General features: G+C 42.9%; 1 protein-coding gene across 3 annotated transcripts in view; it reads left to right on the plus strand.

The window, feature by feature from the left end:
- Positions 1 to 26,850, plus strand: part of LOC122555449 (ubiquitin-associated and SH3 domain-containing protein A-like) — a 237,518-nt gene that overhangs the window by 6,562 nt on the left and 204,106 nt on the right. For all 3 annotated transcript variants that reach the window (XR_015758771.1, XM_087992423.1, XM_087992424.1), the window contains exon 2: positions 15,069 to 15,122. Coding sequence is in view for 1 of the 3 variants with exons in the window: in XM_087992423.1 (XP_087848549.1) it covers positions 15,069 to 15,122 (54 nt within the window). In the remaining 2 variants the exon portion in view is untranslated. The remainder of the gene's footprint in view (positions 1 to 15,068; positions 15,123 to 26,850) is intronic.

Below are 26,850 nucleotides of genomic sequence, written 5' to 3' on the forward strand. Positions count from 1 at the left end.
TCAGTGAGTGAGGACAATAAGAACATTAGACTGTCAGTGAGTGAGGACAATATGAACATTAGACTGTCAGTGAGTGAGGGCCGTATGAACATTAGACTGTCAGTGAGTGAGGACAATATGAACATTAGACTGTCAGTGAGTGAGGACAATATGAACATTAGACTGTCAGTGAGTGAGGACAATATGAACATTAGACTGTCAGTGAGTGAGGACCATATGAACATTAGACTGTCAGTGAGCGAGGACAATATGAACATTAGACTGTCAGTGAGTGAGGACAATATGAACATTAGACTGTCAGTGAGTGAGGACAATATGAATATTAGACTGTCAGTGAGTGAGGGCCGTATGAACATTAGACTGTCAGTGAGTGAGGACAATATGAACATTAGACTGTCAGTGAGTGAGGACAATATGAACATTAGACTGTCAGTAAGTGAGGACCATATGAACATTAGACTGTCAGTGAGTGAGGACAATATGAACATTAGACTGTCAGTGAGTGAGGACAATATGAACATTAGACTGTCAGTGAGTGAGGACAATATGAACATTAGACTGTCAGTGAGTGAGGACCATATGAACATTAGACTGTCAGTGAGTGAGGACAATATGAACATTAGACTGTCAGTGAGTGAGGACGATATGAACATTAGACTGTCAGTGAGTGAGGACAATATGAACATTAGACTGTCAGTGAGTGAGGACCATATGAACATTAGACTGTCAGTGAGCGAGGACAATATGAACATTAGACTGTCAGTGAGTGAGGACCATATGAACATTAGACTGTCAGTGAGCGTGGACAATATGAACATTAGACTGTCAGTGAGTGAGGGCCGTATGAACATTAGACTGTCAGTGAGCGAGGACAATATGAACATTAGACTGTCAGTGAGTGAGGACCGTATGAACATTAGACTGTCAGTGAGTGAGGACCGTATGAACATTAGACTGTCAGTGAGTGAGGACAATATGAACATTAGACTGTCAGTGAGTGAGGACCGTATGAACATTAGACTGTCAGTGAGTGAGGACAATATGAACATTAGACTGTCAGTGAGTGAGGACAATATGAACATTAGACTGTCAGTGAGTGAGGGCCGTATGAACATTAGACTGTCAGTGAGCGAGGACAATATGAACATTAGACTGTCAGTGAGCGAGGACAATATGAACATTAGACTGTCAGTGAGTGAGGGCCGTATGAACATTAGACTGTCAGTGAGTGAGGGCCAAATGAACATTAGACTGTCAGTGAGTGAGGACAGTATGAACATTAGACTGTCAGTGAGTGAGGGCCATATGAACATTAGACTGTCAGTGAGTGAGGACAATATGAACATTAGACTTTCAGTGAGTGAGGACAATATGAACATTAGACTGTCAGTGAGTGAGGACAATATGAACATTAGACTATCAGTGAGTGAGGACAATATGAACATTAGACTGTCAGTGAGTGAGGACCATATGAACATTAGACTGTCAGTGAGTGAGGACCGTATGAACATTAGACTGTCAGTGATTGAGGACCGTATGAACATTAGACTGTCAGTGAGTGAGGACCGTATGAACATTAGACTGTCAGTGAGTGAGGACAATATGAACATTAGACTGTCAGTGAGTGAGGACCGTATGAACATTAGACTGTCAGTGAGTGAGGGCCGTATGAACATTAGACTGTCAGTGAGTGAGGACAATATGAACATTAGACTGTCAGTGAGTGAGGACAATATGAACATTAGACTGTCAGTGAGTGAGGACAATATGAACATTAGACTGTCAGTGAGTGAGGACCATATGAACATTAGACTGTCAGTGAGTGAGGACAATATGAACATTAGACTGTCAGTGAGTGAGGACAATATGAACATTAGACTGTCAGTGAGTGAGGACAATATGAACATTAGACTGTCAGTGAGTGAGGACTATATGAACATTAGACTGTCAGTGAGCGAGGACAATATGAACATTAGACTGTCAGTGAGTGAGGACAATATGAACATTAGACTGTCAGTGAGTGAGGACAATATGAATATTAGACTGTCAGTGAGTGAGGGCCGTATGAACATTAGACTGTCAGTGAGTGAGGACAATATGAACATTAGACTGTCAGTGAGTGAGGACAATATGAACATTAGACTGTCAGTGAGTGAGGACCATATGAACATTAGACTGTCAGTGAGTGAGGGCCATATGAACATTAGACTGTCAGTGAGTGAGGGCCATATAAACATTAGACTGTCAGTGAGTGAGGACAATATGAACATTAGACTGTCAGTGAGTGAGGACAATATGAACATTAGACTGTCAGTGAGTGAGGACAATATGAACATTAGACTGTCAGTGAGTGAGGACAATATGAACATTAGACTGTCAGTGAGTGAGGACCATATGAACATTAGACTGTCAGTGAGTGAGGACAATATGAACATTAGACTGTCAGTGAGTGAGGACAATATGAACATTAGACTGTCAGTGAGTGAGGACGATATGAACATTAGACTGTCAGTGAGTGAGGACAATATGAACATTAGACTGTCAGTGAGCGAGGACAATATGAACATTAGACTGTCAGTGAGTGAGGACAATATGAACATTAGACTGTCAGTGAGTGAGGACAATATGAATATTAGACTGTCAGTGAGTGAGGGCCGTATGAACATTAGACTGTCAGTGAGTGAGGACAATATGAACATTAGACTGTCAGTGAGTGAGGACAATATGAACATTAGACTGTCAGTGAGTGAGGACCATATGAACATTAGACTGTCAGTGAGTGAGGACAATATGAACATTAGACTGTCAGTGAGTGAGGACAATATGAACATTAGACTGTCAGTGAGTGAGGACAATATGAACATTAGACTGTCAGTGAGTGAGGACCATATGAACATTAGACTGTCAGTGAGTGAGGACAATATGAACATTAGACTGTCAGTGAGTGAGGACAATATGAACATTAGACTGTCAGTGAGTGAGGACAATATGAATATTAGACTGTCAGTGAGTGAGGGCCGTATGAACATTAGACTGTCAGTGAGTGAGGACAATATGAACATTAGACTGTCAGTGAGTGAGGACAATATGAACATTAGACTGTCAGTGAGTGAGGACAATATGAACATTAGACTGTCAGTGAGTGAGGACCATATGAACATTAGACTGTCAGTGAGCGAGGACAATATGAACATTAGACTGTCAGTGAGTGAGGACAATATGAACATTAGACTGTCAGTGAGTGAGGACAATATGAACATTAGACTGTCAGTGAGTGAGGACGATATGAACATTAGACTGTCAGTGAGTGAGGACGATATGAACATTAGACTGTCAGTGAGTGAGGACGATATGAACATTAGACTGTCAGTGAGTGAGGACAATATGAACATTAGACTGTCAGTGAGTGAGGACGATATGAACATTAGACTGTCAGTGAGTGAGGACAATATGAACATTAGACTGTCAGTGAGTGAGGACCATATGAACATTAGACTGTCAGTGAGCGAGGACAATATGAACATTAGACTGTCACTGAGCGAGGACAATATGAACATTAGACTGTCAGTGAGTGAGGACAATATGAACATTAGACTGTCAGTGAGTGAGGACAATATGAACATTAGACTGTCAGTGAGTGAGGACAATATGAACATTAGACTGTCAGTGAGTGAGGACAATATGAACATTAGACTGTCAGTGAGTGAGGGCCGTATGAACATTAGACTGTCAGTGAGTGAGGGCCAAATGAACATTAGACTGTCAGTGAGTGAGGACAGTATGAACATTAGACTGTCAGTGAGTGAGGGCCATATGAACATTAGACTGTCAGTGAGTGAGGACAATATGAACATTAGACTGTCAGTGAGTGAGGACAATATGAACATTAGACTGTCAGTGAGTGAGGACAATATGAACATTAGACTATCAGTGAGTGAGGACAATATGAACATTAGACTGTCAGTGAGTGAGGACCATATGAACATTAGACTGTCAGTGAGTGAGGACAATATGAACATTAGACTGTCAGTGAGTGAGGACAATATGAACATTAGACTATCAGTGAGTGAGGACAATATGAACATTAGACTGTCAGTGAGTGAGGACCATATGAACATTAGACTGTCAGTGAGTGAGGACAATATGAACATTAGACTGTCAGTGAGTGAGGACAGTATGAACATTAGACTGTCAGTGAGTGAGGACCGTATGAACATTAGACTGTCAGTGAGTGAGGACCGTATGAACATTAGACTGTCAGTGAGTGAGGACAATATGAACATTAGACTGTCAGTGAGTGAGGACCGTATGAACATTAGACTGTCAGTGAGTGAGGGCCGTATGAACATTAGACTGTCAGTGAGTGAGGACAATATGAACATTAGACTGTCAGTGAGTGAGGACAATATGAACATTAGACTGTCAGTGAGTGAGGACCATATGAACATTAGACTGTCAGTGAGTGAGGACAATATGAACATTAGACTGTCAGTGAGTGAGGACAATATGAACATTAGACTGTCAGTGAGTGAGGACAATATGAACATTAGACTGTCAGTGAGTGAGGACAATATGAACATTAGACTGTCAGTGAGTGAGGACAATATGAACATTAGACTGTCAGTGAGTGAGGACCGTATGAACATTAGACTGTCAGTGAGTGAGGACAATATGAACATTAGACTGTCAGTGAGTGAGGACCGTATGAACATTAGACTGTCAGTGAGTGAGGGCCGTATGAACATTAGACTGTCAGTGAGTGAGGACAATATGAACATTAGACTGTCAGTGAGTGAGGACAATATGAACATTAGACTGTCAGTGAGTGAGGACAATATGAACATTAGACTGTCAGTGAGTGAGGACAATATGAACATTAGACTGTCAGTGAGTGAGGGCCGTATGAACATTAGACTGTCAGTGAGTGAGGGCCGTATGAACATTAGACTGTCAGTGAGTGAGGACAATATGAACATTAGACTGTCAGTGAGTGAGGACAATATGAACATTAGACTGTCAGTGAGTGAGGACAATATGAACATTAGACTGTCAGTGAGTGAGGACAATATGAACATTAGACTGTCAGTGAGTGAGGACAATATGAACATTAGACTGTCAGTGAGTGAGGACCATATGAACATTAGACTGTCAGTGAGCGAGGACAATATGAACATTAGACTGTCAGTGAGTGAGGACAATATGAACATTAGACTGTCAGTGAGTGAGGACAATATGAATATTAGACTGTCAGTGAGTGAGGGCCGTATGAACATTAGACTGTCAGTGAGTGAGGACAATATGAACATTAGACTGTCAGTGAGTGAGGACAATATGAACATTAGACTGTCAGTGAGTGAGGACCATATGAACATTAGACTGTCAGTGAGTGAGGACCATATGAACATTAGACTGTCAGTGAGTGAGGACAATATGAACATTAGACTGTCAGTGAGCGTGGACAATATGAACATTAGACTGTCAGTGAGTGAGGGCCGTATGAACATTAGACTGTCAGTGAGCGAGGACAATATGAACATTAGACTGTCAGTGAGTGAGGACAATATGAACATTAGACTGTCAGTGAGTGAGGACAATATGAACATTAGACTGTCAGTGAGTGAGGGCCGTATGAACATTAGACTGTCAGTGAGCGAGGACAATATGAACATTAGACTGTCAGTGAGCGAGGACAATATGAACATTAGACTGTCAGTGAGTGAGGGCCGTATGAACATTAGACTGTCAGTGAGTGAGGGCCAAATGAACATTAGACTGTCAGTGAGTGAGGACAGTATGAACATTAGACTGTCAGTGAGTGAGGGCCATATGAACATTAGACTGTCAGTGAGTGAGGACAATATGAACATTAGACTGTCAGTGAGTGAGGACAATATGAACATTAGACTGTCAGTGAGTGAGGACAATATGAACATTAGACTATCAGTGAGTGAGGACAATATGAACATTAGACTGTCAGTGAGTGAGGACCATATGAACATTAGACTGTCAGTGAGTGAGGACCGTATGAACATTAGACTGTCAGTGATTGAGGACCGTATGAACATTAGACTGTCAGTGAGTGAGGACCGTATGAACATTAGACTGTCAGTGAGTGAGGACAATATGAACATTAGACTGTCAGTGAGTGAGGACCGTATGAACATTAGACTGTCAGTGAGTGAGGGCCGTATGAACATTAGACTGTCAGTGAGTGAGGACAATATGAACATTAGACTGTCAGTGAGTGAGGACAATATGAACATTAGACTGTCAGTGAGTGAGGACAATATGAACATTAGACTGTCAGTGAGTGAGGACCATATGAACATTAGACTGTCAGTGAGTGAGGACAATATGAACATTAGACTGTCAGTGAGTGAGGACAATATGAACATTAGACTGTCAGTGAGTGAGGACAATATGAACATTAGACTGTCAGTGAGTGAGGACCATATGAACATTAGACTGTCAGTGAGCGAGGACAATATGAACATTAGACTGTCAGTGAGTGAGGACAATATGAACATTAGACTGTCAGTGAGTGAGGACAATATGAATATTAGACTGTCAGTGAGTGAGGGCCGTATGAACATTAGACTGTCAGTGAGTGAGGACAATATGAACATTAGACTGTCAGTGAGTGAGGACAATATGAACATTAGACTGTCAGTGAGTGAGGACCATATGAACATTAGACTGTCAGTGAGTGAGGGCCATATGAACATTAGACTGTCAGTGAGTGAGGGCCATATAAACATTAGACTGTCAGTGAGTGAGGACAATATGAACATTAGACTGTCAGTGAGTGAGGACAATATGAACATTAGACTGTCAGTGAGTGAGGACAATATGAACATTAGACTGTCAGTGAGTGAGGACAATATGAACATTAGACTGTCAGTGAGTGAGGACCATATGAACATTAGACTGTCAGTGAGTGAGGACAATATGAACATTAGACTGTCAGTGAGTGAGGACAATATGAACATTAGACTGTCAGTGAGTGAGGACGATATGAACATTAGACTGTCAGTGAGTGAGGACAATATGAACATTAGACTGTCAGTGAGCGAGGACAATATGAACATTAGACTGTCAGTGAGTGAGGACAATATGAACATTAGACTGTCAGTGAGTGAGGACAATATGAATATTAGACTGTCAGTGAGTGAGGGCCGTATGAACATTAGACTGTCAGTGAGTGAGGACAATATGAACATTAGACTGTCAGTGAGTGAGGACAATATGAACATTAGACTGTCAGTGAGTGAGGACCATATGAACATTAGACTGTCAGTGAGTGAGGACAATATGAACATTAGACTGTCAGTGAGTGAGGACAATATGAACATTAGACTGTCAGTGAGTGAGGACAATATGAACATTAGACTGTCAGTGAGTGAGGACCATATGAACATTAGACTGTCAGTGAGTGAGGACAATATGAACATTAGACTGTCAGTGAGTGAGGACAATATGAACATTAGACTGTCAGTGAGTGAGGACAATATGAATATTAGACTGTCAGTGAGAGAGGGCCGTATGAACATTAGACTGTCAGTGAGTGAGGACAATATGAACATTAGACTGTCAGTGAGTGAGGACAATATGAACATTAGACTGTCAGTGAGTGAGGACAATATGAACATTAGACTGTCAGTGAGTGAGGACCATATGAACATTAGACTGTCAGTGAGTGAGGACAATATGAACATTAGACTGTCAGTGAGTGAGGACAATATGAACATTAGACTGTCAGTGAGTGAGGACAATATGAACATTAGACTGTCAGTGAGTGAGGACCATATGAACATTAGACTGTCAGTGAGTGAGGACGATATGAACATTAGACTGTCAGTGAGTGAGGACGATATGAACATTAGACTGTCAGTGAGTGAGGACAATATGAACATTAGACTGTCAGTGAGTGAGGACGATATGAACATTAGACTGTCAGTGAGTGAGGACAATATGAACATTAGACTGTCAGTGAGTGAGGACCATATGAACATTAGACTGTCAGTGAGCGAGGACAATATGAACATTAGACTGTCAGTGAGCGAGGACAATATGAACATTAGACTGTCAGTGAGTGAGGACAATATGAACATTAGACTGTCAGTGAGTGAGGACAATATGAACATTAGACTGTCAGTGAGTGAGGACAATATGAACATTAGACTGTCAGTGAGTGAGGGCCGTATGAACATTAGACTGTCAGTGAGTGAGGGCCAAATGAACATTAGACTGTCAGTGAGTGAGGACAGTATGAACATTAGACTGTCAGTGAGTGAGGGCCATATGAACATTAGACTGTCAGTGAGTGAGGACAATATGAACATTAGACTGTCAGTGAGTGAGGACAATATGAACATTAGACTGTCAGTGAGTGAGAACAATATGAACATTAGACTATCAGTGAGTGAGGACAATATGAACATTAGACTGTCAGTGAGTGAGGACCATATGAACATTAGACTGTCAGTGAGTGAGGACAATATGAACATTAGACTGTCAGTGAGTGAGGACAGTATGAACATTAGACTGTCAGTGAGTGAGGACCGTATGAACATTAGACTGTCAGTGAGTGAGGACCGTATGAACATTAGACTGTCAGTGAGTGAGGACAATATGAACATTAGACTGTCAGTGAGTGAGGACCGTATGAACATTAGACTGTCAGTGAGTGAGGCCTTATGAACATTAGACTGTCAGTGAGTGAGGACAATATGAACATTAGACTGTCAGTGAGTGAGGACAATATGAACATTAGACTGTCAGTGAGTGAGGACCATATGAACATTAGACTGTCAGTGAGTGAGGACAATATGAACATTAGACTGTCAGTGAGTGAGGACAATATGAACATTAGACTGTCAGTGAGTGAGGACAATATGAACATTAGACTGTCAGTGAGTGAGGACAATATGAACATTAGACTGTCAGTGAGTGAGGACAATATGAACATTAGACTGTCAGTGAGTGAGGACCGTATGAACATTAGACTGTCAGTGAGTGAGGACAATATGAACATTAGACTGTCAGTGAGTGAGGACCGTATGAACATTAGACTGTCAGTGAGTGAGGACAATATGAACATTAGACTGTCAGTGAGTGAGGACAATATGAACATTAGACTGTCAGTGAGTGAGGACAATATGAACATTAGACTGTCAGTGAGTGAGGACAATATGAACATTAGACTGTCAGTGAGTGAGGACAATATGAACATTAGACTGTCAGTGAGCGAGGACAATATGAACATTAGACTGTCAGTGAGTGTGGACCATATGAACATTAGACTGTCAGTGAGCGAGGACAATATGAACATTAGACTGTCAGTGAGCGAGGACAATATGAACATTAGACTGTCAGTGAGTGAGGACAATATGAACATTAGACTGTCAGTGAGTGAGGGCCGTATGAACATTAGACTGTCAGTGAGCGTGGACAATATGAACATTAGACTGTCAGTGAGCGAGGACCGTATGAACATTAGACTGTCAGTGAGTGAGGGCCGTATGAACATTAGACTGTCAGTGAGTGAGGGCCAAATGAACATTAGACTGTCAGTGAGTGAGGACAGTATGAACATTAGACTGTCAGTGAGTGAGGGCCATATGAACATTAGACTGTCAGTGAGTGAGGACAATATGAACATTAGACTGTCAGTGAGTGAGGACAATATGAACATAAGACTGTCAGTGAGTGAGGAAAATATGAACATTAGACTATCAGTGAGTGAGGACAATATGAACATTAGACTGTCAGTGAGTGAGGACCATATGAACATTAGACTGTCAGTGAGTGAGGACAGTATGAACATTAGACTGTCAGTGAGTGAGGACCGTATGAACATTAGACTGTCAGTGAGTGAGGACCGTATGAACATTAGACTGTCAGTGAGTGAGGACAATATGAACATTAGACTGTCAGTGAGTGAGGACCGTATGAACATTAGACTGTCAGTGAGTGAGGACCGTATGAACATTAGACTGTCAGTGAGTGAGGACAGTATGAACATTAGACTGTCAGTGAGTGAGGTCCGTATGAACATTAGACTGTCAGTGAGTGAGGACCGTATGAACATTAGACTGTCAGTGAGTGAGGACAATATGAACATTAGACTGTCAGTGAGTGAGGACCGTATGAACATTAGACTGTCAGTGAGTGAGGACAATATGAACATTAGACTGTCAGTGAGTGAGGGCCGTATGAACATTAGACTGTCAGTGAGTGAGGACAATATGAACATTAGACTGTCAGTGAGTGAGGGCCATATGAACATTAGACTGTCAGTGAGTGAGGACAATATGAACATTAGACTGTCAGGGAGTGAGGGCCATATGAACATTAGACTGTCAGTGAGTGAGGACAATATGAACATTAGACTGTCAGTGAGCGAGGACAATATGAACATTAGACTGTCAGTGAGTGAGGACAATATGAACATTAGACTGTCAGTGAGTGAGGACAATATGAACATTAGACTGTCAGTGAGTGAGGACAATATGAACATTAGACTGTCAGTGAGTGAGGACAATATGAACATTAGACTGTCAGTGAGTGAGGACAATATGAACATTAGACTGTCAGTGAGTGAGGACCGTATGAACATTAGACTGTCAGTGAGTGAGGACAATATGAACATTAGACTGTCAGTGAGTGAGGACAATATGAACATTAGACTGTCAGTGAGTGAGGACAATATGAACATTAGACTGTCAGTGAGTGAGGACAATATGAACATTAGACTGTCAGTGAGTGAGGACAATATGAACATTAGACTGTCAGTGAGTGAGGACAATATGAACATTAGACTGTCAGTGAGTGAGGACAATATGAACATTAGACTGTCAGTGAGTGTGGACCATATGAACATTAGACTGTCAGTGAGCGAGGACAATATGAACATTAGACTGTCAGTGAGCGAGGACAATATGAACATTAGACTGTCAGTGAGTGAGGACAATATGAACATTAGACTGTCAGTGAGTGAGGACAATATGAACATTAGACTGTCAGTGAGTGAGGGCCGTATGAACATTAGACTGTCAGTGAGCGTGGACAATATGAACATTAGACTGTCAGTGAGCGAGGACCGTATGAACATTAGACTGTCAGTGAGTGAGGGCCGTATGAACATTAGACTGTCAGTGAGTGAGGGCCAAATGAACATTAGACTGTCAGTGAGTGAGGACAGTATGAACATTAGACTGTCAGTGAGTGAGGGCCATATGAACATTAGACTGTCAGTGAGTGAGGACAATATGAACATTAGACTGTCAGTGAGTGAGGACAATATGAACATAAGACTGTCAGTGAGTGAGGAAAATATGAACATTAGACTATCAGTGAGTGAGGACAATATGAACATTAGACTGTCAGTGAGTGAGGACCATATGAACATTAGACTGTCAGTGAGTGAGGACAGTATGAACATTAGACTGTCAGTGAGTGAGGACCGTATGAACATTAGACTGTCAGTGAGTGAGGACCGTATGAACATTAGACTGTCAGTGAGTGAGGACAATATGAACATTAGACTGTCAGTGAGTGAGGACCGTATGAACATTAGACTGTCAGTGAGTGAGGACCGTATGAACATTAGACTGTCAGTGAGTGAGGACAGTATGAACATTAGACTGTCAGTGAGTGAGGTCCGTATGAACATTAGACTGTCAGTGAGTGAGGACCGTATGAACATTAGACTGTCAGTGAGTGAGGACAATATGAACATTAGACTGTCAGTGAGTGAGGACCGTATGAACATTAGACTGTCAGTGAGTGAGGACAATATGAACATTAGACTGTCAGTGAGTGAGGGCCGTATGAACATTAGACTGTCAGTGAGTGAGGACAATATGAACATTAGACTGTCAGTGAGTGAGGGCCATATGAACATTAGACTGTCAGTGAGTGAGGACAATATGAACATTAGACTGTCAGGGAGTGAGGGCCATATGAACATTAGACTGTCAGTGAGTGAGGACAATATGAACATTAGACTGTCAGTGAGTGAGGACAATATGAACATTAGACTGTCAGTGAGTGAGGACAATATGAACATTAGACTGTCAGTGAGTGAGGACAATATGAACATTAGACTGTCAGTGAGTGAGGACAATATGAACATTAGACTGTCAGTGAGCGAGGACAATATGAACATTAGACTGTCAGTGAGTGAGGACAATATGAACATTAGACTGTCAGTGAGTGAGGACAATATGAACATTAGACTGTCAGTGAGTGAGGACAATATGAACATTAGACTGTCAGTGAGTGAGGACAATATGAACATTAGACTGTCAGTGAGTGAGGACCGTATGAACATTAGACTGTCAGTGAGTGAGGGCCGTATGAACATTAGACTGTCAGTGAGTGAGGACAATATGAACATTAGACTGTCAGTGAGTGAGGGCCGTATGAACATTAGACTGTCAGTGAGTGAGGACAATATGAACATTAGACTGTCAGTGAGTGAGGACAATATGAACATTAGACTGTCAGTGAGTGAGGACAATATGAACATTAGACTGTCAGTGAGTGAGGACAATATGAACATTAGACTGTCAGTGAGTGAGGACCGTATGAACAAGGAACAAGAGCAGGCCATTCAGCCATATATATACAAATACAGTCTACTCAATAAGAATAGAATGGCCTTTATTGTCACACACAGCGAAAAGTTTGTACATCTCTGTGCACCATCTTAGAAATAGGATACCGAGGTACAGATACTTTAAGCGTTACAGAATTGAAATAGTTAAAAAAAAATGATGAGCATGGGAAAAGAGGGTTTAAAAAGTCCCAAATTAAATTAACATGTATCTTTAAAGTACTCAAGTTATAGTCCTTTCTTGTGCCTGTTAGCCTTCAAGGCTGTTGGGAGAGATGTCAAAGTGGAGTCCCCAGTTCTTGTGTTCAGCAGAGCTCTCTTACCACGTGTGTGGGAGAGGCCATTGACCACTCTGTATCTTGCTTTCACATGTGACCCAATTGCCCTCTTAATCACAGTTCATGTCAGAGGTTGTGACAGTCCACTTTTTCCAAAAAACTACAGGATACCCAAACATAACACAATACAATGGTCACATGCAACATTGACATCAATAATTGCAACATACCCTCTGACCTACATGTCCAATCCTGTGAATACACAATCCATGATGGACAACTTCAGGGTCAATCTTAGGTTTCCCATGATTTCATGATGTTTACAGAAATTTGATATAAGGATGGTCTGTATCATCATTACTTTAAATACTTTTCATACAGCACCTAAATCCCATCAATAGGAACAAAATTCAAGCACGTTTATGGCTCCATTAAATGATTAAAAGAAGCTCATTTGGATTTTTTAGATTGTTCATTTGGTTTGAAATGGCAATTGTTTATTCTCTCGAGGTGATTGTGATCCTGTTTCAGGATCCCTCTGCACCCCTTTGCCACATGTCTGTCAGTTGGTGCTGTAATGAGGTTATGTTGTTTCTGTGTTTTTGTTGTTCTAATCGTCCTGCTGACAGAGAAAAGTTCCTGCAAGGGTGTAAAGTGAAACCAGTCTATGTTATTATGGCATCATCCTTTTATTTTAATTCCCTACAGTATGGAAATGGGCTCTTCAGCCCAATAAGTCCACACCAACCCCCTGAAGAATAACCCACCCAGACTCCCATTCCCCTATATTTACCCTGACTAATGCACCCAACACTACGGGCAATTTAGCATGGCCAATTCACCTGACCTGCACATCTTTGGACTGTGGGAGGAAACCAGAGCACCCGGAGGAAACCCACACAGACACAGGAAGAGTGTGCAAACTCCACACAGACAATTGAGCAAGGTAGGAATCGAACCCAGGTCCCTGGTGCTGTGAGGCAGCAGGGCTAATCACTGAGCCAACTACAATCTTCAGGCTGTTTCCAAACATCTTGAATCAGGTTGCCTCTTACAGATATCTGCTGCTTGAGTTTGTACAGAACATCCTGCATTTTGATTTGTACGGTTATTTGTTCTGTCTGTTGCCTTGGGTTTATCTTCTTCTCCATTGCCCCAAGTGATGATCTCTCTTTGATTCTGAACTCTGCATGATAATTTGGTTGCTGCAGCTAAAAATCCTTTCCGCCATATTTATGCCAACTGAAAACATCAAGGGCAGTGATGTAATTACAGTTTATTGGACTGTACGTAACTCCAGACCCACAACAATGGGTTGACTCTTAACTACCCTCTAGGCAATAAGAATTGAAAAGTGTGGTGCTGGAAAAGCACAGCAGATCAGGTAGCATCGGAGGAGCAGGAACATCGATGTTTCAGGCATAAACCCTTCATCAGGAATGGAGCTTCCTAATGAAGGGCATATGTCCGAAATGTTGGCTCTCCCACAGCTCAGATGTTGCCTGACTGGCTGTGCTTTTCCAGTGCTATACTTTTTGACTGATCTCCAGTATCTGCAGTCCTCACTTCCTCCAGGCAATTAGGGATGGCCCAGTCAGTGACATCCTCTTCCAATGTGTATAAAGATAGAAAATCGACCATGAGAGCTGTGTTCTCCTTAGATTAGATTACTTACAGTGTGGAAACAGGCCCTTCAGCCCAACAAGTCCACACCAACCCACCACCCACCCATACATTTACCCCTTACCTAACACTACAGGTAATTTAGCATGGCCAATTCACCTAACCTGCACGTCTTTGGACTGTGGGAGGAGACCCACACAGACACAGGGAAAATGTGCAAACTCCACACAGTCAGTCGCCTGAGGCGGGAATTGAACCCGGGTCTCTGGTGGTGTGAGGCAGCAGTGCTAACCACTGTGCCACCGTGCCGTGCCACCGTGCCGTCCTTGTCTGGGTTCAGCTTCAGCCTCAAAGAACATTCTTAACATTGGGACTGAGGGCAACACAACCTTCCACGTTGCAGAGTGACAGTGATAAAGGTTTCCCTTTAAGAAAGGGCTGGAAATGATCTCCATGAATGCACCATCCCAGATGCTCCATTTGGTGATGTTACACATTGTTGGTCGTGACTGATTTTGATAATTATCGGTTTAACTATCTCTCTGTAGGCGGAAAGCTTTAGCTGCCACTGGAGGAAGAAGCGCACAAGAGGCTGCTGATTGGTGAGTAATGTTTATCAAAATAGTTTCCACCTTGAATCTGCTTTTGTTTTAAAATGTTTTCAATATTGAAATAAGTTAGTACCAATGACCTCAAATTTTGGAAAATTTTGAATAAATAACCTAGCGGTGTAGGAATTTGGAAGTGTTTCAGTAAGAAATTTGCCATTGGATATCCAGAAATATTTGGAGATTGAAGCACTCAAAGCCCTGAGCAGTCCATGTCACCATCTGTTCTCCATTCACAGAGGAAACTGAGGAGGAAGCCCAATAATGCCACAGCACTGTCCTCTCCTACAAAACCAGTCACTCCTGCTCTCTGCTATCTGTCCCTTACCCAATCAGGTACCCACTCTGTTACTGCATCTTTGATTCCATAGGTTTGAAATTCACTAACAACTCTGCTCTGTGTAACTTTATCAAATATTGTTTTAAAACTCCATATCCATATTCTCGCCCTTTGTGATTACCACAACAAAGAACTTATAGTCGTGAGGCAAACTCCAGGGGATGGGACAGGATGATGGGAGGGATTCACAGGGTGATGTGCAGTAGAGGGGATGTAGGGGAAAGGAAGGGGGAAGAGGAGGTGATGTGACGCAGGATGCGGTAGGGAAAGAGATCAAAGGAATAGAGTATTGGGGAGTACGTGAAGGAGGGAAAGGGAGAAGGAAGAATACAAATTAGAAAGGAGGAGGGACAGAACCACCTTAGAGGAGCAGTTCAGTCTCCCACGTTATTCAGCCCTGAAGCTGAATCCCAAATTCCTGAATAAAATATAAAGGTATAGTTCATGCCTGAACTTTGATTTGTAAAGTTGATTTTCTTGTGTTATTATAATCCCAGCTGCTGGCACTTAGAAGATGAAAACATAGAAAAGTACAGCACAGAACAGGCCCTTCGGCCCATGATGTTGTGCCAAGGATTGTTCCTAAAATAAAATAAGCTAACCTATGCTCCCCTCAATTCACTGCTATCCATGTGCATGTCCAGCAGTTGCTTAAGTGTCCCTAATAACTCTGCTTCCATCACCACCGCTGGCAATGCATTCCATGAGTTCACTACTCTCTGCGTAAAGAACCTACCTCTGACGTCTCCTTAATACCTTCCTCTTAACACCTTAAAGAATCCTGTCTTTAATCCTATATTCAGCATTCAAGTTCGACCTTCCAAAATGCATCACTTCACATTTATCCAGATTGAACTCCATCTGCCATTTCTCAGCCCAGCTCTGCATCCTGTCTATGTCGCGCTGCAGCCTGCAGTAGCCCTCTATACTATCAACGGCACCTCCAACCTTTGTGTCATCGCCAAATTTACTAACCCACCCCTCAACCTCCTCATCCAAATCATTTATAAAAACTACAAAGAGCAGAGGCCCAAGAACAGAGCCCTGCAGGACCCCACTCAACACTGACCTCCAGGCAGAATACTTTCCATCTACAACCACTCTCTGCCTTCTGTCAGCCAGCCAATTCAGAATCCAGATAGCCAAATCTCCCTGTATCCCATACTTCCTGACTTTAAAGTTTGTGAGAAGATTTGTAGCTCGGGTGCTCGTTGCTGTGGTTCTGTTCGCCGAGCTGGGAATTTGTGTTGCAGACGTTTCGTCCCCTGTCTAGGTGACATCCTCAGTGCTTGGGAGCCTCCTGTGAAGCGCTTCTGTGGTGTTTCCTCCGGCATTTATAGTGGCCTGTCCCTGCCGCTTCCGGTTGTCAGTTCCAGCTGTCCGCTGTAGTGGTCGGTATATTGGGTCCAGGTCGATGTGTTTATTGATTGAATCTGTGGATGAGTGCCATGCCTCTAGGAATTCCCTGGCTGTTCTCTGTTTGGCTTGTCCTATAATAGTAGTGTTGTCCCAGTCAAACTCATGTTGCTTGTCGTCTGAGTGTGTGGATACTAAGGATAGCTGGTCGTGTTGTTTCGTGGCTAGTTGGTGTTCATGGATGTGGACCGTTAGCTGTCTTCCTGTTTGTCCTATGGAGTGTTTTGTGCAGTCCTTGCATGGGATTTTGTACACTACATTGGTTTAGCTCATGCTGGGTATCGGGTCCTTCGTTCTGGTGAGTTGTTGTCTGAGAGTGGCTGTTCCTGACTTTATGAATGAGCCTACCATGGGGAACCTTATCAAATGCCTTGCTGAAGTCCGTATTCACCACATCCACCGAGCAACATTCGTCGACCTGTCTTGTCACCTCCTCGAAGAACTCAATAAGATTTGTGAGGCATGACCCGCCCCTCACAAAGCCATGCTGACTGCCTTTAATCACACTATGCTTTGCCAAATAGTCATAAATCCTATCCCTCAGAATTCTTTCCAAAACCTTGCTGACCACAGACCCAAGACTGACAGGTCTGTAATTCCCAGGGATTTCCCTATTGCCTTTCTTGAAAAAAAGAACAACATTCACCTCATTCCAATTCCCCGGTACAACTCCCGTGGAGAGTGAGGAGGCAAAGATCTTCACCAGCAGCTTAGCAACCTCCTTTCTTACTTCCCAGAGCAGCCTGGGCTAAATCTGGTCTGGAAAAGCGCAGCAGGTCAGGCAGCATCCAAGGAACAGGAGAATCGACGTTCGGGCATGAGCCCTTCTTCAGGAATCAGGGCTCATGCCCGAAATGTCAATTCTCCTGTTCCTTGGATGCTGCCTGACCTGCTGCTCTTTTCCAGCAACACATTTTCAGCTTTGATCTCCAGCATCTGCAGCCCTCACTTGCTCCTTAAATCTGGTCTGGCCCTGGGGACTTATCAATCTTGATATTCGCCAAAATTTCCTGCACATCAGCTTCATCAGTTTTGAACTGTTCAAGCCTGTACCCCAGCTCCTCAAAGTTCTCATTCACAAAAACCGAAACAAAAAACTCATTTAGGGCTTCCTCTATCTGCTCAGACTCCACACACAAGTTCCCTCCGCTATCCCTGATGGGCCCTACCTTCTCCCTGATCATTTTCCTATTCCTCACATATGAGTAAAATGCCTTTGGGTTCTCCCGAATGCTTCTTGCCAAACCTTTTTCATGCCCCCTCCTGGCTCTCCTCAGTCCATTTCTGAGCTCCTTTCTCACAAGCATGTAATCCTCTTAAGCTGTGCTAGATCCTTGCTTTCTCCACCTTACGTAAGCTGCCTTTTCCTTTTGACGAGAAGCTCCTCTGTTCTCGTCATCCAAGGCTCCTTAATCTTACCCCTTCTTACCTGTCTCAGAGGAACAAATTCGTGCATCACTCGCAACAACTGCACCTTAAATAGTCTCCATATGTCTGCTGTGCCCTTTCTGAGGAACAATTGCTCCCAGTCTGTACTTCCCAACTCCTGTCTGATAGTGTCATAATTTCCTTTTCCCCTATTAAATAACTTCCCTTTGTAACTGCGCCTTTCCCTCTTCATGGCTATGGTAAATGTGAGGCAGTTGTGATCACTGTCACCAAAGTGCTCTCCCACCGTGAGACCTGACACCTGTCCTGGCTCGTTGCTGAGCACCAAATCCACATATATCCTGAACACACCTAACAACAGCTCCATCCAAACCATCTGCACTATGGAGGTTCCAGTCAATATTGGGAAAGTTGAAGTCACCCATAACAACAACCCTACTACATCTATATTTTCCCAAAATCTGCCCGCCTATGAGATCTTCAATCTCTCTACTGCTATTAGGGGGTCTGTATAAAACCCCCAGTGCGGTGGCTGCTCCCTTGCTGTTCCTAACTCCCACCCATACTGACTCAGTAGATAAACCTTCCTCAACAATCTTTGTTTCTGTAGCTATGATGCACTCTCTGATTAGCAATGCTACACCCCCTCCTCTTTTTCCACCCTCCCTGTTCTTTTTAAACGTTCTAAGCCCTGAAACATCAAGCAACCATTCCTGCCCTTGTGAAACCCAGGTCTCTGTGATGGCCACAAACCATAGCCACAAGTACTGATCCATGCTCTCAGTTCCTCACTCTTATTTCTGACACTCCTTGCATAAAAGTAGACACCATTTAACTAATCCATTTGTTTCATCACGTGAGAAACCTTCCCGATAGATTCACTACATCCTGTCATTGCCCCATCCACAACTACCCCCCTCTCAGATATGTAGCTCTGGTTCCCATTCCCCTCCCAAACTAGTTTAAACCTTCCCAAAAAACTCTTCTAAACAAGTCAAATTCCAGAAGGAAACGCTGGCTTGATAGGCCAAACGTTTCATTTGTTTCATTAGCTAACATGTAGGTTAGTCACTGGAGCATATTCACATGAGGCTGCTTATGTCCTTTAGCAATAGAAGTGCATTACACAAATGTAAGAAAACTACTGTACGGAGTTATATAGATACAGAATGCAGTTCAGGAAGATACTAACACAAACAACCTAATTCTTAACACCATGCATTAAAGAAGCTCAGGTCCAGTGAATTATACTGAGGTCTCACTCTTTAATTTGCTACTTAGCTGCCTCTTCTCTGATTTGCTTCTGCTGAACCACATGGATAATTTCACTTTGAGTTTTTCTGCCTAAACTTTTCCAATTCTAACAACACGATGGGAGGAAAGGAAGGTAGAAATTAACATTCGAAAGAAAAAGTGTCCTTTTGTCAGGGGCAAAATACAATTGCAAACGAACAGAAATATGGAATATCTGTCGGGGGAGGTGAACAATTCGATTACAGAAGCAAAGAGGAACTTTGGAGAAAAGACCAGCAGCTCGCATAAAGGAGAATCTGAAACTCTTCTGTCGGCATGGAAACAGTCATAGAGGAGTTAAAGGGATGGAGTGGGACCAATTAGGGACCAAAATGGGATTTACGGATGGAGGCAGGGGCCTGGCTGAGGTTTTAAAAGAATACTTTGCATCTGTCTTTTCTAAAGAGAGAGATGCTGCCCAGGCCATAACGAGAGAGAAGGCAACTCAGTCACTAGAAGGGTTCAAAATTGATAGGACAAAAGTTTTACACAGACTATTAGTATTTAAAGTTGACAAGGAACCTGGGCTGAATGAGATACATCCAAGAATTTTGAAGGGCGTGTGTAGAAATTGCAGGTCATCCGCCATAATATTTCAGACTTCTCTGGACTTGAGAAGGTCCCTCAGGCCGGAGAATGACAGTCCTGTTTTTAAAAAAGTTGTCAGGTTAATTCCAGCAACTACAAACCAATCAGTTTAATTTCATTGTTGGGGAAGGTCCTCAAAACACTTATTTGGAATAAAGTTGGTAGTCATGTTGAAAGAGGTGGGCTAATTAGAAAGAGTCAGCACAGATTTCTAAAGAGGAAATATTGCTTAACTAACGCTGGGAGATTTTTGAAGGGGTAACAGAAAGGGTCAATGAGGGTAACACTGTTGATGTGAACGTAGATTCCCTACAGTGTGGAAACAGGCCCTGCAGCTCAACAAGTCCACACTGACTCTCCAAAGAGTAACACACCCAAGACCCATTCCCCAACCCAATATTTACCCCTAACTAATGCACCCAACCTACGTAGCCCTGAACACTATGGGCAGTTTAGCGTAACCAATTCACCTGACCTGCACATCTTAGGACTGTGGGAGGAAACTGGGGCACCCGGGGGAAACCCACACAGACATGGGGAAAATGTGCAAACTCCACACAGACAGTCACCCGAGGGTGGAGTCAAACCTGGGTCCCTGACGCTGTGAGGCAGCAGGGCTAACCATTGAAGATTTTCCAGAAGACTTTCATAGAGTGCCGCACAACAGGACAAAGGTGAGGAGAGTTATACGTCATGGTGTAAAGGGACAATAGCAGCACAGCTACAACATTGACCAAGTGATAGGGAACAGAGAGTCACGGTAAATGGATATTTTTCTGGCTGGAGGAAGATTTGTAGTAGAGTTCCCTTAGAGTCACTTTTGGGACCCTTGATTTTCCTGATATATATTAGTGATCTGGATCTTGGAGTGCAAGGGAAAATCTCAAAATCTGTACATAACACAAAAATTGGAAGAATTATGAACTCAGACCTTGGTCAGAAGAATATCGAAAGACGTTATAAAACAGGAGGTACAATTCTGAAGGGGCTGCAGGAGCAGAAGGCCTTCGTTGAATGTGTTGACAGATCAGTGAAAGTGACAGAACAACTGGAGAGAGCAATTAATAAACTTTGCAATGTCCTCACCTTTATTAAATAGAGGCATAGAATACAAGAGCAATGATGTAATGTTGATTTTGTATAAAATCTTGTTCGACCTCAGCTGGAATACTGTGTACAATTGTGAGTGCCATGTTATAGGAAAGAGTATTGTGTGTTGTATTGTCTCACCATAGTCTTACCAGACCATAAGGGCTGAGGTGACTGGTGGTGATTTAACCTGAGGGCCATCAGATGTTATTAGAAATGTGTGAAAGCATTAGAGAGAGTGCAGACATGCTTTACAAGAATGCTTCCAGGAATGAGAAACTACCTAGAAGTGTGATAGAGGCAGGTTCAGTTGAGGCGTTCAAAAGGACATTGGATAATTATTTGGATTGACATACTGTGAAAGGATTTGTGGAAAACATGGGAGTTTGGCACTAGTAATGGCACTCTTTGGAGAGCTGGTATATGCACGATGGGCTGAATGGTAACAATTCTGTGATTGAATTGAATTGAATTTATTGTCCCATGTACTGAGGCTCAGTGAAAAGCTTTGTCTTGCGAGCAATACAGGCAGATCACAGAGTTAAGTAGCAGAGATAGTAAATTATAGGTAAACAGCGGCAAAAACACAGGTACAGGCGAATGTTAAGAGTTTGTGAGTCCATTCAGTATTATAACAACACTAGGGTAGAAACTGTTACAAAACTGGCTGGTGGGTGTGTTCAGGCTTCTGTACCTTCTCACTGATGGTAGAGGTTGTAGAAAAACGTTGCCAGGGTGGGATGGATCTTTGAGAATGCTGGCGGCCTTTCCTTGACAGCGGGCCTGATAGATGGGGTCTATAGATGGGAGGTTGGTCTTTGTGATTGTCCGGGCCGAGTTCCCCACTCTCTGTAACCGTCTTTGATCTTGAATGGTACAGTTGCCATACCAGGTAGTGATACAATCAGACAGAATGCTCTCGATGGTGCACCTATAAACGTTGGCAAAGGGTATTCACCACCATGCCAAATTTCCTCAGCTGCCTGAGGAAGAAGAGACGTTGTTGGACCTTCGTAGCCAGTGTGTTCTATTTGATGCTTTTTTTTGTTTTGGTTGTTAAACCTGGGATAAATTTAAAAGTATAAACATCTTCTCTATTGAAATCCTGTCCGGGCCCTTCACTGCAGAGAAATGTCTTGGAGCTGGTGCATTTTAGTCACTGTTCCAAATTGATTTTCTGATCCTTTCAAAATCTCACTGCACAAAACTGCACACATTTGCCCTTATGTTGAAATCTAAATCCAAAAATGTATATATACATTCCACACATTTCATTGCAATGTGCTGCAACATTTCATCGCAGTGCAGCTGTGATACAATCTCACCACAAAATGTTCAGCCAGAACACAGCTCACTTGACACTGCACCACAAAGTCACAAACACTGCACCAGATGAAACCCTGCAAAAGAACAAATGTGGACCAATTACATCACAAATGAAAAGAAACATTAGAAACTTTTAAGTATCCGACCCTTATTCTTCAGATTTGCTGTAGTGGTGTAGTGACTGTGATTCACACCAAGTGAAACCTTCCTTTACTTCAATGGATGCTCATGAGTGACAGGCTGCATGGGTTAAGTTTGGATAGAATAAGAGATGCAATACTATTTTTGCAATTCTCTAAGACACCGCACAGATGTACAGATAGAAAATCAAACACTTGATTCTACTTTCGAAAATGGCTCCTGAAGTTTGTTTTGGACAGGTGTTCCACTGGCTAGACTTTGATCAAATTCCTTCTTCAACTCAAATATATTCAAGCCATGAGGTGTCTCTATCACCTCAGGACCAAATCCGCTGCCCCCACCCCCAAACACCACAACCATCTTTACTGCTAGAAAATGTGGAGAGGTCCAGAGAAAACTTGAGAATGTAAACATAGAACATAGAACATTACAGCCCAGTACAGGCCCTTCGGCCCTCGATGTTGTGCCGACCTATGGATCAATCTGAAGCCTATCTAACCTATATTATTCCATTCTTGTCCATATGCCTATCCAATGACCATTTAAATGCCTGTAAAGTTGATGAGTCAACTATTGTTGCAGACAGTGTGTTCCAGACCCCACTACTCTCTGAGTAAATAAACTACCTCTGACATCTGTCCTAAATCTATCACTCCGCAATTTAAAGCTATGTCCCCTCATATTAGCCTCCACCATTGGAGGAAAAAGGCTCTCCCTGTCCACCCTATCAAACCCTCTGATTATCTTATAGGTCTCAATTAAGTCACCTCTCAACCTTCTTCTCTTCAACGAAAGCAGCCTCAGTTCCCTCAGCCTTTACTTGTAAGACTGTCCCTCCATACCAGGCAAAGCCTAGTAAATCTCCTCTGAACCCTTTCCAAAGCTTCCACATCCTTCCTGTAATGCGGTGACCAGAACTGTACACAACACTCCAGGTGCGGCCTTACCAGTGTTTTGTTCAGCTGAAGCATGACCTCATGGCTCTGACACTCAATCCCCCTACCGATAAACGCCAACACATCATATGCCTTCTTAACAACCCTATCAATCTGGGTGGCAGCTTTCAGGGATTGATGCACCTGGACACTGAGACCTCTCTGCTCATCTACACTGCTAAGAATTTTACCATTAGCCCAGTACTCTGTATTCCTGTTACTTCTTCCAAAGTGAGCTACCTCACACTTTTCTGCATTAAACTCCATTTGCCACTTCTCAGTCCAGCTCTGCAGCTTATCTATGTCCCTCTGTAACCTACAACATCCTTTGGCACTATCACAACTCTGCCTACGTTAGAGTCATCTGCAAATTTACTAACCAATCCTGCTACACCCACATTCAGATTATTGATAAAAATGACAAACAGCAGTGGCCCCAAACACAGATCCTTGCGGCACACCACTGGTAACTGAGCTCCAGGATGAACATTTCCCATCAGCCACCATCCTCTGTCTTCTTTCAGCTAGTCAACTTCTGATCCAAACTGTTAAATCACCCTCTTCCCATCATTCACTTCCAATATAGAATAAATGTGTAAAACCAAAAAATGCTGGAGAAACTCAGCAGGACTGCTGGTAATTAACATTTCAAATCTGAGATGTCTCTTCGGTATATTAAAGCTAAGAATAAGAGTCTATTTAAAATGGAATGAGCTTTCATTCCAATCTTCATAAATGTCAGGATATAAAGTCTCATCTTGCCCCTATTCACCATCCCACGATCGCTCTGGTGGTCAGATTTATGGAGCACATCGTCTACAGGTAACTAACCTCGGGGTATGTGGCACGTACGGGAGATGATTGCAGTGAGCAAAGATGTTTTTAAGTTTTGTGTTTTAAAGTTTAAATAAGTGCAGCTATGAGTGTATCAAGTCATGGCTGATTAAAGTGATATATTTCATCACTCAGCAAAGATGAGAAAGGGAGACTCTAGTGAAGGATGCACCATCCTTGGCAAACAAGGAAGATTTTTTTAATAGGTCCAAATTAAGAAGGTAAAGATAGCATCAAAATGAACTATATAAAACTATATATATTTGGACACTATAAAACAAGATATAAAGGTGAGCATGGTCTTAAAACACTCACCAGGCACAGATATTAGGAGAATTATTAGAACGAAAAGTTTAAAAACCCAAATGCTCATGGATTTCATCCCAGGGCCTTCGAAGTAACTGCTGAAATGCTCCCAGACCCACTGAATTTCTCCAGAAATTTAGAATAATAGAATTTTACAGTACAGAAAGAGACCATTCAACCCATCATGTCTGTACCATCTCCCAAAAGAACTACCCAGCTAGTACCATACTCCAACCCTATCTCTATAGTGCTCCAAATTCAACCCTTTCAAATATATACCCAGTTCACGTTTGAAACCTCCTATAAATCTGCCACCACCACTCTCCCAGGCGGTGCATTCCAAATCAAGTGTTTCCTCATCTTACTCTAAGCTTTCATGTTGACAGTCTTGATTTTGTGACCCCTAATTACTGACATGCACAATATCTTTCTTTACCCTGTCGACATTGTTCATAATTTTGAAACCTCAATAAGGTTACCTCTTAATGTTCTCTGCTCCAAGGAAATTAAACCCAATCTGTCTAATCTTTCTTTGTATCTAAACTCCTTCACTCCCAGTATTAATCTCGTAAATCTCCTTTGATGTCTCTCCAGGACTCTATCACCCTTCCTTAAAGAAGGTGTCCAGAACTGAACACAATACTCCAATTGTGGTCTGACAATGATTTGTAAAGGTGTAGCATCACTTCCTTGTTTTTTTTTTAGATTAGATTACATTACAGTGTGGAAACAGGCCCTTCGGCCCAACAAGTCCACACTGACCCGCCGAAGCGCAACCCACCCATACCCCTACCTTTACCCCTTACCTAACACTACAGGCAATTTAGCATGGCCAATTCATCTAACCTGCACATCTTTGGACTGTGGAAGGAAACCGGAGCACCCGGAGGAAACCCACACAGACACGGGGAGAACGTGCAAACTCCACACAGACAGTCGCCTGAGGCGGGAATTGAACCTGGGTCTCTGGCGCTGTGAGGCAGCAGTGCTAACCACTGTGCCACCATGCCACCCACACTTCCTTGCTTTTATTTATTTATTTTTTTCCTGTTTATTTATATTTTATTAAACAAATTACAAACAAACAGTTTACAAAAAACATTTACAGCTGTACATAAGAGACAGCAATGTTACAAGGGAGAGGAGCAGCAAAGCTAGGCCCCAAACCCTACCATTCAACCATTTTACAGGGAGATGAGGACAAACCTCAAATCCCAGTTCCACATATGGCAAGACAGTGACAATGACATTTGTACATTAGACAATACTGTTACATACAAGGTGCAGACAATACAGACCCAGCAAGCCCCCATCCCTCCCACCTTCCGACCACTCTAAGGCAGCCCGCCCCTACCCACCTTCTGGTTCTCGGTCCACCCCATGCCCCTTCCAGTTCTCAGTCCGCCCTGACACACTTCCTTGCTTTTATACTCTATTCCTCTATTTATAAACCCAACGATCATTTAAGTCTTCTTAACAACAGTTTAACTTGCCTGACCATCTTCTGCGAATGGGAAAGTGAGGACTGCAGATGCTGGAGATCAGAGCTGAAAATGTGTTGCTGGAAAAGCGCAGCAGGTCAGGCAGCATCCAAGGAGCAGGAGAATCGACGTTTCGGGCATAAGCTTTTCTTCAGGAATGAGGAAAGTGTGTCCAGCAGGCTAAGATAAAAGGTAGGGAGGAGGGACTTGGGGGAGGGGCGTCGGAAATGTGATAGGTGGAAGGTGGTCAAGGTGAGGGTGATAGGCCGGAGTGGGGTGGGGGCAGAGAGGTCAGGAAGATGATTGCAGGTTAGGAAGGTGGTGCTGAGTTTGAGGGATTTGACTGAGACAAGGTGGGGGGAGGGGAAATGAGGAAACTGGTGAAATCTGAGTTCATCCCTTGTGGTTGGAGGGTTCCTAGGCGGAAGATGAGGCGCTCTTCCTCCAACCGTCGTGTTGCCATGGTCTGGCGATGGAGGAGTCCAAGGACCTGCATGTCCTTGGTGGAGTGGGAGGGGGAGTTAAAGTGTTGGGCTACGGGGTGGTTGGGTTGGTTGGTGCGGGTGTCCCAGAGGTGTTCTCTG

This window comes from Chiloscyllium plagiosum, unplaced genomic scaffold (genome assembly GCF_037043375.1).
Source record: "Chiloscyllium plagiosum isolate Xiang-an unplaced genomic scaffold, Cpla_swu_hap1 HiC_scaffold_12, whole genome shotgun sequence".
In the NCBI taxonomy this organism is placed as follows: domain Eukaryota; kingdom Metazoa; phylum Chordata; class Chondrichthyes; order Orectolobiformes; family Hemiscylliidae; genus Chiloscyllium; species Chiloscyllium plagiosum.